General features: G+C 43.9%; 1 protein-coding gene across 1 annotated transcript in view; it reads left to right on the plus strand.

Moving 5' to 3' along the window:
* The window catches only part of CAPN13 (calpain 13), a 41,996-nt gene that overhangs the window by 13,226 nt on the left and 12,734 nt on the right, over positions 1–16,036 (plus strand). Inside the window, exons 3-11 of the mRNA XM_010211440.2 lie at positions 2,057–2,126; positions 2,956–3,071; positions 6,617–6,750; positions 8,542–8,716; positions 9,559–9,627; positions 11,039–11,124; positions 12,567–12,641; positions 13,452–13,618; positions 15,115–15,260. Of these exons, the coding sequence (XP_010209742.2) occupies positions 2,057–2,126; positions 2,956–3,071; positions 6,617–6,750; positions 8,542–8,716; positions 9,559–9,627; positions 11,039–11,124; positions 12,567–12,641; positions 13,452–13,618; positions 15,115–15,260 (1,038 nt within the window). The remainder of the gene's footprint in view (positions 1–2,056; positions 2,127–2,955; positions 3,072–6,616; positions 6,751–8,541; positions 8,717–9,558; positions 9,628–11,038; positions 11,125–12,566; positions 12,642–13,451; positions 13,619–15,114; positions 15,261–16,036) is intronic.

Consider the following 16,036-nt stretch of genomic DNA (forward strand, 5'->3'; position numbering starts at 1 on the left):
CTTTGGATAAGTAATGCTTCTATGGTAAGACCATTCACTAGAGAATGGTCTGATTTGTGTCAAACATTTTCTCTTTTATTTTGAATACATAATGACATTTTCACGGGACTGAGGAAAGTGAGTGCTGATAGGTTAGTCCTGTGGGGAATGAGTTTGGGTAGAGCAGGGACTTATGACCCATATTAGTGTTTTATTCACTGGCCTCGTAAATATTCTGAGAAAAGATTACCTTTCTCTTTGAGCTCCCTCTTTTTTTCCAACTCCAAATAAAAGTTTGGAGTATTTAGTCTCATAATTTTCCCCTCCTGCCTTACTGCCCCTCCTACGTTTGATTCTGCTTCTCTTTGTCCCTTGTCCTTCCTTGGCTCAGACCCAATTGCTCCCCACTAGCTCCACTAAAGAAGTCTTCGCCCTACACAGTCCATCCTTTCGAAGCAAGGCGATGTTTCCTGTCTCCCTTGAGCCCACAGAACATTAGTGCAGAGACACAAATTGTACTGTCCCTGCTGCCTCTGCGCTGCCATTTCTGACAATGCCAGCAGTGAAAGCTGCTGCCATTTCAGCCAGAAACTCTTGTTTCAAGTGACATTGGGACTGTACCTTGTGTATGCCACCGTATAGTGACCAAACACTATCGCTGGTGATCACCACCTCTCGGGTTTGCTCCCACCCTACGTGAGCAATATCCTTCACTGCAAGTCCCTGCCGTACCGTGGTACATGTGCACAGCATTGTGAAAGCCACGTGCAGACTTTCTGCCAAGGAGGATGCTTGCCCGGGCTGCGCCTCGCTGGCATCATCTTGGCTGAAGGAGCATGATCATGCGCCAGCTTGGGATGGCTGCCTTGCATCTCACCTTCTCCTGCTGGAGGAGCTTCTTCAGAGGGCTTTGATCACTGGGAAGCCATTTTAGAAAACTGACAGCATTTACTTATTTTGAGCTCATGCAACTGTTGAGTCACATGTTTGAGCCAGTCTAATGTTTGTGCAGCATATCAAATCAGCTGGGGAGGAGAAGTGCCAGGAGCTACTTAAGGAAGGGTTGCTGTATTATTTTCTTATTCAGGTGTCTTTTCTTTCTCTTATCTCTTCATTTCCTTAGGTGCTCAATGGCTTTTCTATTTAGGGCTGGTTGCTCTTTAGAAAGAGCAGATCCTTAGCCATGGAGAAGTGTGCAAAGAATTACTCCCAGGGGATGCTCAGGCCCTTCCTGCCTGAGCACTTGGATAACCCAGGCCAATAGCTAATGCAGTGAAAATGGTTTGAATTTCTATGTGCAAGACCAAGCAATGACGTGTTTCCTACTATACCGCCCAAGTAAGACTCTCTGAATACAAGGAAAATACTCCCGGAATTAAAAATAAAAAGTTAGCTAGGGCTGTGGCATTTTGTGGCCAGAGATTAAGCCCTCTTTCTACAGTTCATTCATCAAATCTGATGAAAAGCAGCCCAGGCAGATCTGTTTTATCTGTACGTGAAACACAAAAGACTCAGAGCAAACAATTCACAAGGCCAATGTGAAGCAGAAACACAAACCCTGCTCCACTTTCTGTGGAAAGGTCTCTGTGTCTCTGCCTTCCTGACTCCCAGAAACTGCAAGTTTTGGCAGCCTTGCTCAGAGCCCCTGCTCAAAGATGTCAGTAGCATTAGAGAAAGGCAAATGGAAACCCGGTGAGGGCCGAGCCACAACTTACCATCCTTGGCAACACCTGAACAGACTAGGGAAGAGATGCCTGAGTATCTCCTCTACTTCTTTGTTCGAGGCACCAAAGTATCCGAGCTCAAGAGAAATTGTTTTCCTCTGGGGAGATAGGGTTAAAAGGTGATAGTAACACCACTATCGGGTGTCTTACTAAATTCTTCTGAGATTCCTAACTGACAGTGGCTGGGTGACCACATGGAACAGAGTTTATGACTTTTTGCAGCATTTCCATCAGGATTTGCAAAACTACCATGCCAGGGGCTTATCTGTGTGACAAGCAACCTGCAAGGGCAGGAACATGTTGCTTATAAGGGCTGGGCGATCACGATACTCTTTGCATTTTCTTTCTTTCAGGAGCTTCAGGGAAATCCCCATTTGATCGTGGATGGAGCTAGCAGATTTGATATTATGCAAGGAGAAATAGGTATGGCCGTATTCGTGTTTTAGAAATCAGCATAGAACAGTGACCTGTGGTTGCTTTGCTATGTCCTGAGTGGAAAGTTGTGGACAGTGATGGCTGCAGTAATTAGTTCAGGTCACTCCAGATCTAACAAGTCCATACAGAATTAATTCCAGGTGTTTAACAAGATTCCCAAATTCTGCAGCTGTAATCTCTGTTGCTTTAGTTATATTTCACATTCCCTCTCTGTGTATAAAAATAAGCATAAAAATGGAGGCGCAGCTAAGACTGGGGAGAAGGGTCAAATGCAGTTCTGGGTTAAGCAGGCACAAATCCAATATGTGCAGGATTGAATTTTATCTTTTCATCCAATTGTTTCTGTTTGATCACTGTCAGGTTTTTCTTGCAAAACTCTTCACTTTTATGGATATTATTATCCATTTTCTGTGATACTTATGCCCAATATCTGTCTGCTTCCTCTACTGGTTCTCATAAGGAAGGGAGTCGCTCTGCTCCGGCAGTTCACTGTCTCTGTTTCTCACCCCAGTGAGAGGTTTGTGAAACCTCTTTTTGGACCTGATGGTCTCAGCATAGGCTTGGAGGAGCATGAAGGCAGAAATGGATGACTGTGTGGCAACACAGTTCTCAGCGGACATTGCTGCTGAATGCTGGGTGGTGGCTCAGTTTTTCAGTGGGAGGGAACTGATGACAGACAAAAGCCAGTTTCTTTTAACAAGCTGATTCTTAGATGTCTTAGATGTTGAAACCCTGTCTCCTAAAGAACCATTTGTGGACCAAGACAATGGGATAGCCAATAACTGTCCGAATGTAGTTGATTTTCCTCTCCTTTGAGGTGACTGCTGGATGCTGGCTGCCCTGGGCTCCCTGACGCTGCAGAAGCAATTGGACAACGTTTTACCAAGGGACCAAGGATTCCAGAATGATTATGCTGGGATTTTTCATTTCCGGGTATGTATGTACTGCGACTTCTCTGACTTGATTGGATGTATTATACAGAGGGTCCAAACTGCAGCCTCAAATGTACTTTCAGTGTTTTGTTTCTTCAGTGCTGACTCCCAGGTCAGAATTTTGTGAACCCCAAATTTGATAATGGCCCCTGTGCTCCAGGTATAGGCAAACTTCAGGGAATTCAAAGCCTATGAGTTATGTACAGATGCTTGCTATTCAGATGGATTTGTGCCCATATGCATTTTAGATGGCTTTCCGGCACCTGATTTAATTTGGGCTATTTGCATCTGAGTTCTTTACCTATTTGGACTCATTTTCTATTTCTCCATATGCTTCACCTACCACTTCCAGCTGGACGAACTTGAACGAACTTGAAATTACAAGTCCTTTGAGACAGATCAGAGGAATTGACTTTTGACACTTTAAAAATAGGTATGATTTCCTTAGTAAATCTCACTTTTGAACAGTTCTTGAAATTCTCTGAATCACCCGGGCGGGTGACTGGGGTACTAACTGACAGACCCTGCTCACTTGTATCCAAGAGAACCAAATTTCACATGAGGTTAGAGGAACATGCAGTGTCATTAATTCCCAGAAACTAAATTGGAGACAGAATCACTTGGCCATTCATCATCCTTTTTTTTTTTTTTTCCCACCAATCTGTTTTGTTGTATGCAGTTTGGCACTAAGCAAAGAGCTCTAGCAGTGACACTTCTTCGACCCCCTAGAGCAGACCAGGAGGATTATCTCGCAGTCAGTCTAAATATTCCTGTGCTCCTTTGCTCCTTGGAATACCAGATGTTTCTGGCTTGGCACATTTCCAGCATGCAGAGGTGCATTGTGTGAGATAAACCTGCTGAAGGGACATGCCAGGCCTGCTTAAAACACGTTCAAAAGATGCAAGCTAGATTTTCTTTGATGAGGGCTTTGAAAAGGTAGGAACAATTCTTAAATCTTAAGCAGCATAAATACCTTACAGTATTTGAAAATGTTTTCCCTGTCATCTCATCTGCAAATCAATGCAACTGTTTCTAGCTTTCTTCAAGCAATAAACCCGGGAGAAAGCTACTCTGAATGGAAATGCCTTCTTGGAAATGCCTTTCAATTATTCCATCAAAGATATTTTACTGCCATCCACAGGCTAAGCTGCCAGTCCTCAGTTCAGTGAAGGATCACAAACAAGGCACATCATATGCTAATATCAAAATTTCAGCTTACAATTTTTTCTCACCTTTTTGTATCTGAAGCATATTGTCTCTCAACAACATGAGGAACTGCTCTAGGCTTCCTATGTAACGCTGACTATTCAGATGCAAGTGTGTTAAGCAGTTCAGTGGTATTTAAGACAGTGACATTTTTGTCTGGGGAATAACTACAATGACATTTTTTCACCAGGAATTAATTCACTCCTGTGTTTGTTCAGGAATCACTTTATCTAGCACAGAACCCTGATGTCTCCAAGAAGGAAAGTGCCAGACATTGTGACAGTGTACAGTAGCAGCTCGACCTCAAAAGTTAACACAAATATCCCTCAGGAACAGCAGAGAATTACAGCCGAGTGCATCTGCTCCAGCAGGATTGACCTGCCTCTAGCCTAGATGTCCCTGCTCCCAGAACGAAATGGAGGAAAACTTTAAAGTCCACAAGTGGTCAAGACCTTCAGGGCTTGTCCAAAAGGCACCTCCCAACACCGTGCTGCCAATTTTCCTCTGCAGAAGAGAGTCATGGCATGGGTTTTTCACTGTGCTTGATTTTGGAACTGAATTTCTTTAAGACCCCTGTCAAGGGAGGGAGAAGGAGACAAAATAGCAACAAAACATTTGCCTACTGTGTTGTCATCTTGCACCTCTCCATTTCTTTTTCTTCTTCTTCTAAGACCACAAAAATAAGGCACTGATTTAAAGGGCTGTATAGGTGGAGGGGAAGAACTTCCCTCTTTGTAGCCTGCCTAAATAGAGCTTCTTTTTTTGAGCTGCTGTCATGTTTCTTGCTGCATTACCTGGAGCCCTGGAAGAATGAAAGCAGAGATCTTGTACACAGGAAGAGCCATTTGTAGAATGGTTCTTCCTCTATTACACTCACAGTTCCAGAGCCGTCATAGGCTTTCCATGAGGTTTCTCATTCACTTCCTGGCCTCCTCTGACCCTGCAAACTCAGATGAGACCATGACCTGAAGGCTTTTGGCAGGTAGGGTAATGCAACTCTGTTTATTCATCCAAAACAAAGAGACAAACAAATCCACAATGCCACTGTGAGAAGGCTTCCAAACTTGGAATCCATGCTGAAGACGTCAAGGAATTTGTCTTTTAGAAAAACATCACTCGGGAAATTCAGTCTGCGTTAATCCCTAGAGCCGGCTCATTATTCTCTGCAGGGGTGTTTGCCCATTATGTTTGCACTTGAAGCGCCGTGTGAAGGTGTGGCTGGATGTCACACCTTTTCTCCATACAGACCTCCTACCAGGTGTTGACTGGTGACCAGGAGTAGAGGCGAGCTGGCAAGAGGATTTTCCTCCAACTCCAATCCAGGAAGAATTCAGGCCCATCCTGTATCTAGGTTTGGAGCCCAGCTCTTCCTGCCTCCTCTCGTCACCAAGCCAGAAAGCAAGAGGTCAGGATGAGCCAGAAAGACTAGGATAATCAAACCTGCTTTCCCTTGAGCAAGCTGGAAGCTGCTCTGCTGTTCCTAGCAATCATGTCTTGTGCTTTTCTAACAGAACAGCTTATTTTGGGGCTTTTCATTGACCAAAACCATGAAATAAAATCAAGCTAGGCTAAATCTATTGCTGGCATAATTCCACTAGAGTCCTTAGCATTACTGCAAATAAAAGCTTGGCCTCTTATGATTGCAAATCATGCTAAGCTACATTAATCTGCTAATGACTGTGGAAATGGCTCCTTTAGTTCATCCCCATAGATTTCCTTCCGTCTTCTTTCTTGAAAGGTTGCGTTAGCTGTATCAGCAGGAGAAACGCTTGCTCTGTCCACATGCTGGAGAGACTACCTGCAACCTTATCCACCAAGAAGACAGATATCACCTCAAAACAGTCTTTAGTCACTACACTGTCCCTGTCTACTACAGTGCATGTCAGAGTCTTATCTGAAAAACAGAAAAATAAAATCTAGAGACTGGATTGTGGCAGGGTCTTTCTATCCGAAAGATGTGATGCAGGGAAAAATCTGAGCACATCTGAGGAATGAGGCTTGCTGGATTGTCGGCATGATTATTTCTTATCATCCTGAAGGCTTGCTCTTGCACAATAACATTAGCATTAGTTTCTCATGTCATATATTTCCCCCCATTGATTGCAGAACTGCTTATATTTCCAAATGCCTTTCTGTGCCACTGAAAAATCCAGCCACCTGGTAGCTTGTTTAGCAATGTAGGACATTAGGCTGAAGCAGCTCAGAAAAGAGCTTGCACATATTTATGCTTTAGATTCCTTCCTGGGCTATTTCAGAATGCTGTTGCTTGACGTGAATATTTGCTCTTAAAAGAGGTTCGTTATTCTGTTTCTTCTCTCTCTCTCTCTCTCTCTTTTGCAGTTCTGGCATTTTGGAGAGTGGGTGGATGTAGTGATAGATGACCGACTGCCTGTGCTAAATGGGAGATACCTGTCTGTACATCCTCGAACATCAAATGAGTTTTGGCCATCCTTGCTGGAAAAAGCATATGCCAAGTAAAGATACCCAGCCTGTTCTTCCACCCAACACTGACTGCTTTATATTTATTTTGTGGTGCATTTTACACAGAGTGCCCAGGGAGGAGCTCAGGCTGCCAGCTGCATCTCTTGTGCTCTGCTTGCATACAGGGCTCTGGCTGCAGAGCCAGCGTAAGCTGGAGGTGCAGGTCTTGCACTGAAGGTCTAAATGTGTTCAGTCAAACTCTGGGCTCTTAAGGTCTGAAAATTAAATTACCTGTAACACAGAAGGGCTGGGCCTCCCTTCCTTGCTTTAAGCAAATGTCTTTTTGCCTTTGTTTTCCCTCCCATGTTTTTTGTTTGTTTAATGCTACAGACTATGAGCGGGGATTACTTCTATTTGCAGTCACTAATCAGGGACTACACAGAGACTGAGGCCAGACGTTGAAAGAGAGGATGAGTGAAGAACATGCCCAAGCACAACACTGTGAGGCTCTGATATGCCTTCGTTTAGCACAGGCAGCTCTGACTCTTTGCTGAGGACCCCAGAGCACTGCAGGGTTAATGATGATTAATGAAGACGTGATGGTTAATAAAAAATCCTTGGAGGAGTGAGTCAGAATGTGATCTGTTGGCATCCATGGCACTGTCAGCTATTTATTAAATAAGCTGAAGTGAAATTCCAGTGCAAGGAGGAGGTACAAGGGAGCTGGACTTGGAAGACTTACCCTACATCACGTGGGTATAACCCATGCAGTGCAGTAAGGAGGGGCTGGACAAAAGAGCTAGTTAGGTTGGCAGATTAAGTCAGAAATAAGCAAACATTAAATCAAGGTTTGAGTGACTGGGGGATAGAAAGTATTTTACCCTGAGATACCTCAGGAAAGTTGACACAGGGGGGTCAGTATCAATTTGCTGCATAGGATTTTAATTATAAAGCAAAACAAAACTCAATTAAATTGAAGTTGCAAGAAATGCTGTTTATGAGATTCCCATTTGAGAAGTTTTTCCCCAGTGCCCATGACAAATTCCTTTCATCAGCATTAGACAAGGACAACCCTACAAAATACAATTAGCCACAGACTTCATTTGATTATATTCATTAAATACAGTGTGTAAGGTGGGGTTTAACAGCATGCTCTGCCTGCTCTAAGTACAGCATGTTCCAGCTTATTTGCTGTCTCAATAAAAAGCACATGATAAGAACACAAGGATTGTGTTGGCAGTATTAAATTATTGCCATATTATTGTGCTCTAGTAAATTGGAAGCAGAGCTGTAAACTTGTTTCTGTGTTGTTTTGAGAGCACAGGCAGATACCTTTACCTCTCATTTTGTCCGGTTTCCCATTTGCAAAAGGAATACTGACCATCTCTGTAAAGAGTCATGGCAAGGTGTAATGTAAAACTAGCAATTTAGCTCACCAGTCCTTCTTCTATTTGGGCTTTTCACCCTTGACTCTTTTTCTGTTCAAAAGAGAGAAACAAGATGTTTCAAGGTTGAGATTCAGCTCATCTTTCTTAAATGTCCGTACAGGCATATGAGGCACCAGATTATTTCCTGTTGTCTGTAAATCACTCTAGGCAGCTGTCTCCAATTTGGGTAAATACAGAAGAAAAGGTGCCACTATGCCTGATTCATTCCACAGGGCACGTGTTGTGTTTGGACATGTATTTCAGTCATGTTCCTTTCCTTACCTGGCCTCAGTGTCTGCACCGCTTTGGCTTTCCCTGTGCTCTCCAGCTCGCTGTGGGTGTCTGTCAAGGACACTATCACTGTATGTTGTTCATTAAAATGTGACGTAAGAGCTCATTAACTTCTCCTTTATCCAGATTGCGAGGCTCCTACCAGAATTTGCACGGAGGCTACCTTTCTGATGCTTTAGTAGACTTCACGGGTGGAGTCCAAGTACAGTTTTCATTAAAGGACCCACCTTCTGAGCTGGAGGAGATACTGAAAGCAGCTGACAGGTCACGGTGTCTGATGGGATGTAGCACCTCAGGACAGGTAAGTTGGAAGGCCTGGAGCATGTTTTCAAAAGGGTTGCTCTTTTGGGAGGAGCAGGTCATGCACACTCACTCTGTATGATAATTACAGCTTATAGATGCCTGGAGAAATCTTAGAAATAGGAAGCAGATAAGGCTCTGCAATAAAGAATGTGAAGGAGATAAGGCAGTTATAGAACTAGCCAGTCAGCATCCTGTGGATGCTCTCTGGGCTAATTCCATTGCAACAGAGTGGTATTTTCCTGAAGGACTAATTTGGCCTCATGACTTGGCAATGAATTCCTAGCAAGGCCAAAATGCACCTCTCTTCTGCAAGAGGATGTTATGATCATGATTTGCAGATTATGGGTCCAATGAGTGTAGTGCTGGGTAGTTGCAAAAGGCTTTGTGACGTTTTGTATGTATTTTGCTAAAAGCTTGCCAAAGGTTTCCATGAGATGCAAGGGAAGGTGAACACATGTGTCTCATTACTCCTGTAGAGCCTGGTTCATCAGGACACCATGTCCTGCTACTGCAAGCAAGGCAAGAATTAACTGTTCAGTTCAGACAACGCTGGGCTCAAGGCATCAGGGAAACTGCAGCAGCAACCCAGCCCAAGTCATCCTGCAATTGCACCAGCTGTGGGCTGGTAAAGAATTTGCAAACGTGCCAAGACATGTAGTTTTGTTAAATTTACTGTAGTTTTTTTATAGCCACAGCGGGAACAGCTATCGTATCTCTTAGGAACCAGTAATGCTGAGATGCTGATGTACAAAAACAAGTCTCTCTTTCTGCCGTGTCAAATGCCAGTGTTGTGAGTTGATGTGTCAGGGAGTTAAGGGCTGTGCTTTCTCCCTCCTGCAGCTAAGAAACATAGAGCTGAGGAACGGGATTGTGCAGGGTCATGCCTACACCGTCACAGGAGCTACAAAGGTAAGACTGGGGACCTGCTCCTGCCCAGCAATCTCTTCCTGCACCACCACTGAGGTGCAGAGGGCAGTCACACTGCTGTTTCTGTGAGGTTATTTTAATTAACTTTAGGCTTAGGAGGGATTTCTACAAGCGTCTGATCTGATACCAGTACATCCCAGTGTGGTTTGCAGGAGATGGATGAATTTTCACAGAATCGCTGAATGGCTGAGGTTGGAACAGACCTCTAGAGATCACCCCGCCCTGCTCAAGCAAGGACACCTAGAGCACGTGGCACAGGGTCGCATCCAGGTGGATTTGGGAGTTCTCCAGGGAAGGAGACTCCACAACCTCTCTGGGCAGCCTGTTCCAGTGCTCTGTTTTGATCCCATGGGAAGGATAAGGGTGTTGGAATCCTAAACTATATGTTTCCTAAAGAGAAAATGTAGTTTAAATTTTTTTAAAAAAGGAAGGAAAAAAAAAAAAAAACAGAATTCTTCCAACTGGAGCAAACCAGAGAGCCCATACAGCTTTTCTGGTGATCTTCATGCCACACTGCCACATAAAAATTTCACTCTTCTATTTTCAATGTAGAAGAGAAGAGAAGCATTGGCTGAAGTTCTGGGATTTGTCACAGGCTGCAAATCTACATTTGTTCAGATCAATAGCAAGCTGCCAGAAATTGCATTGTGAAAAGTTAAGAATCCCACATTTTAAAGCTGTTCTAGTCATGCAGAAATTCTTATGGACAAATATTAATAATGCTTATCTGAAAAAAAAGAAAAAAAAAAGACTGATTTGTCACAGAGAAAATAAAAAATATCTTACAACCCATCCTGAGAACATGACTACCTCAGGGAACTGTAGTGCATGGGGAACATTATAATGAGCAAGGCAAAAAAGGAAACCAGACAAGCGACCAGCTGCGAAGGCAGCTACAATGTCTTGGGATCCTGGAACTTAAAAGTACTTCAGAAAGGGGACACTAAGTTCTCCCTAAATTGTTTTCTTCCATCACCCCTCTATTTGATGGTTTCGGGCAGGAGCCTGGCTTTGGCTCATGAGGTTTGGTGGTTTGGGCTGTGAGCCTCTATGCTTGGTGCACAGTCAGTGACATTTTTTCTCTGAGCGTACTTGCCTGGAGCCAAGACGCCAAGGGATGGTAGGAACAGGCTCCAGGGAGAGATCCCAAGGAGGGCATAGCAAAGATCTCTAATCTTCCTCCTGCATCAGCTCGAAACATGTATGGATGCAGCTTTCTCCCACACATTGGTCCTTTACCAGGCAGCAAAAGGCACTGACTTTTAGTCTCAGTTAAAGTTAAAGCAGTCTTCCAAGGTATAGAAGAAGATGCGTTTTATTGCTTCTGCCTTCAGTGAATATTGGGTCCATGGGAAGCTGTAATTATTTTTCCTTTGTTCTTCCCTGTTTTCAGATACGCTACAAGAACGGCTGGGAGCACATCATCAGGATCTGGAATCCTTGGGGCCATGGGGAATGGAAGGGCCCCTGGAGTGATGAGTATGGCTTTAAAGCTTTAATCTCATAAGGAGAGTTGCTCTTTTATAGGCTTGTTGTAAAGGAGCTCTGCCTAGCACCTGCGATAATGAAGCAGACATTTCTAAATCCATTCATTTATAGCCTTACTTCCATCTGCAAAGCCACGGCCCACAGAAATCCTGTTCAGCCCTGGGGATATTAATGCAGCATTGATTTTATGTGTGCCCTTCACTGAGCCTAGTTCAGGCATTGCCTTTGGTCTGAGAGTATGGTTTTTGCCAAGAGTATGGTGGATAATTCCAGATAAGTCATGAATGAGAGATGTTATCACCTGAAGCCCTGGACATGCCCAGCCCTGTCTGGCTGGTATTAGCTAGCTGTCTCGCTGCAGTTGTGCATCCACCTTCCTGCCCTCCTTCCCCGCCCGTGAGTGTGGAAGGTGGATAGTTAGCAGAGTCCCGAAGAGCAGGACTGTATTTTCATGTGTTTTTGGATGCAGGGAGACAAAAAGGGGCCCTGAGTTATTGCAAAAACAAAGCGCCACTGACTGAACCGAACTACCTTCTTGGCTTCTGTGTGCAGGTTTGCAGGGGTAAGGACTGCTTGGCTCTTGCATGGACAAGCAAATTTCTCTTCCCAGAAGAAGTTAATGATACAGAGGACAGACAGCAATAGTGTCTTTTGTTTGTTTGTTTTTTGAAAAATCAGTTTTGGTTACCCAGTGGAACTGCATCAAGTGTTTTGCTGATTAGAGAGATGTACAGGTTCCACCCTTATGTGATTTAATAGCAAGAATCTCACCTTTGCCTGGTAGTAGGGTCATTTATAGCTCCTCTGCTGAGAGAAAAAAAACAGGTCAGCAGGCAATATCTGAATGGGCCAGTGGGTGATAGGGGCAGGGATAATAGCTATCTGCTCCGGCAGTATCCTCCCATTTTTTGGAAGGGTGCACTATAATCCTAACTATAATTGAAATGTCAGTAGAGCGCATTCACAGGTAAACTGCATAAATCAATAAATTATTGATTCATGCTCTGTTTGTTTATCTTACACTCTGCAGAAAGTACAATTATCACTTAATTATAAACCTTCTCTCTGGAAATAACACAACTGACTGGCTAATGTGCTCTCTGCACAGCGATATAATTTCAGGGAGTGCAAAGTCTCTGTACCTTGCTCACCTCTCAGGTCTGGGGTGTGGAATTGGGATGCGGAGGGCAGAGGCAAGACTCCCCATCTGCACCTGGGGACCTATAACTTAAAGACAGATATAGCAAAGCACCAGCATCCTGTTTTCTTGACTTGACTGCAAAGGTAGTGAGCACAGTCCTGTCCCCAACACGCACTTTGCCCATCTCTCCCGATCCTTCACAACTTGACAAGTGGAGTGGATGAATGAATAGGCGAGGGTTAGGGAAAATTGTGCCTATCAAAACTGTGTGTTGATTTGTTTCTGTCCGCAGTTCTCCTGAGTGGGATTATGTTGAGCCTAAGTGCAGAGAAGAACTCTGCAGACAAAAAGAAGATGGCGAATTCTGGTATTGTCCTGTTAATGCTTTCGTTACAGTGGGGTCTTCTGGGCACTGGGTTTCTCCGCTCTTAGTGATGCTTCTAGGACACCACTGCGTTAGCCCTGTGAAAACAGAAAATTGGAGGTTTTCTGGGTCCCATGGTCTCAAAGTCTGACAGGAGGCAGGAAAGGAACCAGACCAGGAGAAATGGAGTTGGCTGAGATTATGCAACAGCCTGGTTTAAAAAAAAAAAAAAAGGTGAAAGAATTGAAAATTTGGCTCCCTGATGCCTAGTTATTGTCTTGTTGCCCTTCCCAGTAAAGTGACAAGCTTGATGAAAGATTGATTGCTGTTCAGAGGGGATAGGTGCCTGAGCTTTCACGCTTGACTTGTCTGAAGATGCTGGTGGCTTTTCACAACCTCTGGTTACTCTCAGATCAAATTCAACCATGGGGGAGTCCTCCTATTAGCTGTTAGTCAGAAGAAAATGTACATTTGCTGATACTTAAGCTCTGAGGGCAGCAGGGGGAACAGCACCCTGGTTCAAGGTCAATGCTAAAGGCTTGAACCAAGCTTGGATGTGGGGCAGGGCACAGAGGCCCTGAGGCAGAGGTGTTCAGGAGACAGCAGGGCTCCACCTGGCACTATTGAACATGCCCAATAACTAAACAGGGGCTTTGGGATGGCTTGAAGGTCTCCAAAGCTCTGCACTTCTGCAGGGCTTCAGCCAGCTCAGGTACAGCAGTCTACTCTGTAACCCCTTTGGAGGACATTGCAAGTGAATATGAGTAAGTGGCTGGCATCTCAGACAGTAAAGTGAGACCTTCTTCCTTGCAGGATGGCCTGTAAAGACTTCCAGCAGCACTTTTCCTGGCTGTATATATGCAACAGCACCCCAACATTTTTGGACTTTGGAGATCAGAACCACACCAGGTGGTCTATGGACAAGCACATCTGCCAGAGGAGTCAGGTGCTCAGCACAGGCAGGAGCAACTATTCCTCTGGTAATAAATGCCCACTGCAATCACCCTGTCCTCTTCCCTGCTTTCCTCCAGGGCTTGCACTGAAACACTCACTTAGATTTCCACTTTGCAGAAATATTGATTGCGAGTTATTAAAGCCTGCTCTTTCCCATTACAGCACCTATCAGCTAAAGAGGCAGAAACAAAGCAGCAGCACTGGCTGCTGCGTTAAAGCAGAAGAGCTGTGATTTAGAAACTCTAAACTCTTTAAATCAAAATGTGCTTGCGTGTCTTTTTTTCAGGCAATTGCAGTAGGCACTACTAGGGACCTCGTTATAAAGTCTGATCTCACGACATATGTGGCTGGTTTCGCAGAGCAAGTAATATTCGAAATTAAATGGATATGAAATGAAAGAATTCTGCTCCAAGCCTCTGTTTTGGAATGTAGAAAAATCCTTTGAGCAGATAAGACTTTTGGGTTTGCTGCTTGTGCCAGGACTATTTTGGCATTACAAGCTCTGATTATCATTATTATTGCTATGATAGTTATTATTGTTATTATTTTATTTAATTTTACTTTTATTGCTGCTGCATCACTTTGGAGGCTTTGTGATTTTAATCTAAGATGATGACATTTGGTCAATGAAGGAGCTGCTTTAATCTGCTGCATCGATCCCTGACTCAGCAGCAGTCAGGCTGTGCTTACTGGTTTCAGTCCTCTCATAACCGTGATCACCACCTCAGGGCATGATATTACAATAGTGCATGTGATGCTGTGCACTGAAGACAGTGAGACCCATCAGAGCCCAGGCTGAGAGAGGAGGTGGGGATGCTGAACGGAGAGCATGGGAAGGGAGTCATCATCCTCAGAAGTATGTTTTGCCACTGATCCTCTAGCTGGGTCCATGTCCCAAAACAGTCTCATGTTACAATGCAACTTTCAAAGCCAACGATATAGCTACTGGCTTAAAGTCCGGACCACTTTGAGCAGATGATGCCACCTTAATCCTTTGCCCCCAGTTTGAGCATTTTGCTCCTACTTTTCAGTGACACTTGCTATTAAGAAAATGTTTCCTTCCAGCTGTCTTTTCCATGACAAAAACTAACAGAAGGAAAGGAGGGAAGCTTGGCCCATTTTGTCTTTGTCTTCTATGTGTTGTAATTTTCAAGCCAGAGTCCTTGTCTGCTCAGCCACTGAGTCTGCCTGGGGGTTGAAAATTGCTGCTCTCCTCTCTCAAAGAAGGTGTACCGTGTAGGTGAAACACATGATGCAGGGCTGGGAAATCTCCATGGCATTTACTATTTTGCCAGAGATTTCTAGGTTGATTAATGGCCAGTTAGTTGAACTCCAGATGCCTCAACTCACCCTAGTGACAATGTAGAGACTGCAGTGCTCTGCTATTATCAGAAGCGTCTTGGAAAAGGAACTGCATCTTCCTCTGGATCTATATAAGCAAGATCCAAGACAACAGACTACTAAAGAGGCATGTAAACACTATTGTGTGACCACGACTAATGTAATAATGCTTTCTTAACAGGTGCACATTCGAGGAACCCCCAGTATTTCTTCAAAGTGACAGACTCTGACACCAAAAGCTATAATGTGGTCATTTCACTTATACAAAAATATGCTGATAATACACTGGATGCACAGAAATTCAAGATAGGCTTTTTGATCTTCAGGGTAAGCAGAATCAGGCTTCATGAGCAATGTTGTTTTCTGTGTGGCTTATTTTACTGATAAATGGAAATGAAGAACTAAATCGTCTCTTGGGCTGTAAAAAAAGGGAAGGCAGTCATTATTTTGAAATAATTTCTAGTTCCTTCAGAAAGAGTAATTGTCTAGTCAGGGAGGGAAAAGAGAGGACAATTTTGCATTGTTCTTCCTTTGTATTTATTTTTCACCTTTCCTCCCCTCAAATTGATCCTCAGATGTGTTCATTTAATTTTTCTCTCTCTCAGTATGTTCCCAGGATGGGTGAAATTCAGTGAATGTCAGATCTGCATGATGTAGGCTCCAAGGGTTGCTCAGCCCAAGCTCAAGTTAGGCTTCTGCTTCTCCTCAGAAACGTGACATTTCTGGGTAGCAAGGCCATTAACAAGGGCACCAGGATAAGTTTGCGGTGTCAGTTTAAGGAAAAAAAAAGTAGATTGCTATGCTACTCTAATCACAAAAGGGACCACATCATAGGTTTTAGTAATGTGGTGATACCAGTACAAATTGACACAGCAGCTTATGCAGAAAACATTCCCACATATATATTATGAGAGTTGTCATACCAGCTCCTATTAGTCAACCCTGTCCCTGTCCCGGAGAGCAGTAAAACCCAGTCCACGGTACATGTATGGTGATATATTCCCTTGGTTTATTTCCCAACTTCTCCTATCAGTGCTGAAGGGTAACCAGAGGTGGTATGTCTGCATAGAAGTTTACATGGGTTTTCGTTGCAGGTCGAATTG

Source organism: Tinamus guttatus, unplaced genomic scaffold, assembly GCF_059628265.1.
Source record: "Tinamus guttatus ecotype Peru unplaced genomic scaffold, ASM5962826v1 Tinamus_guttatus_pri_ptg000090l, whole genome shotgun sequence".
NCBI classification, from domain to species: domain Eukaryota; kingdom Metazoa; phylum Chordata; class Aves; order Tinamiformes; family Tinamidae; genus Tinamus; species Tinamus guttatus.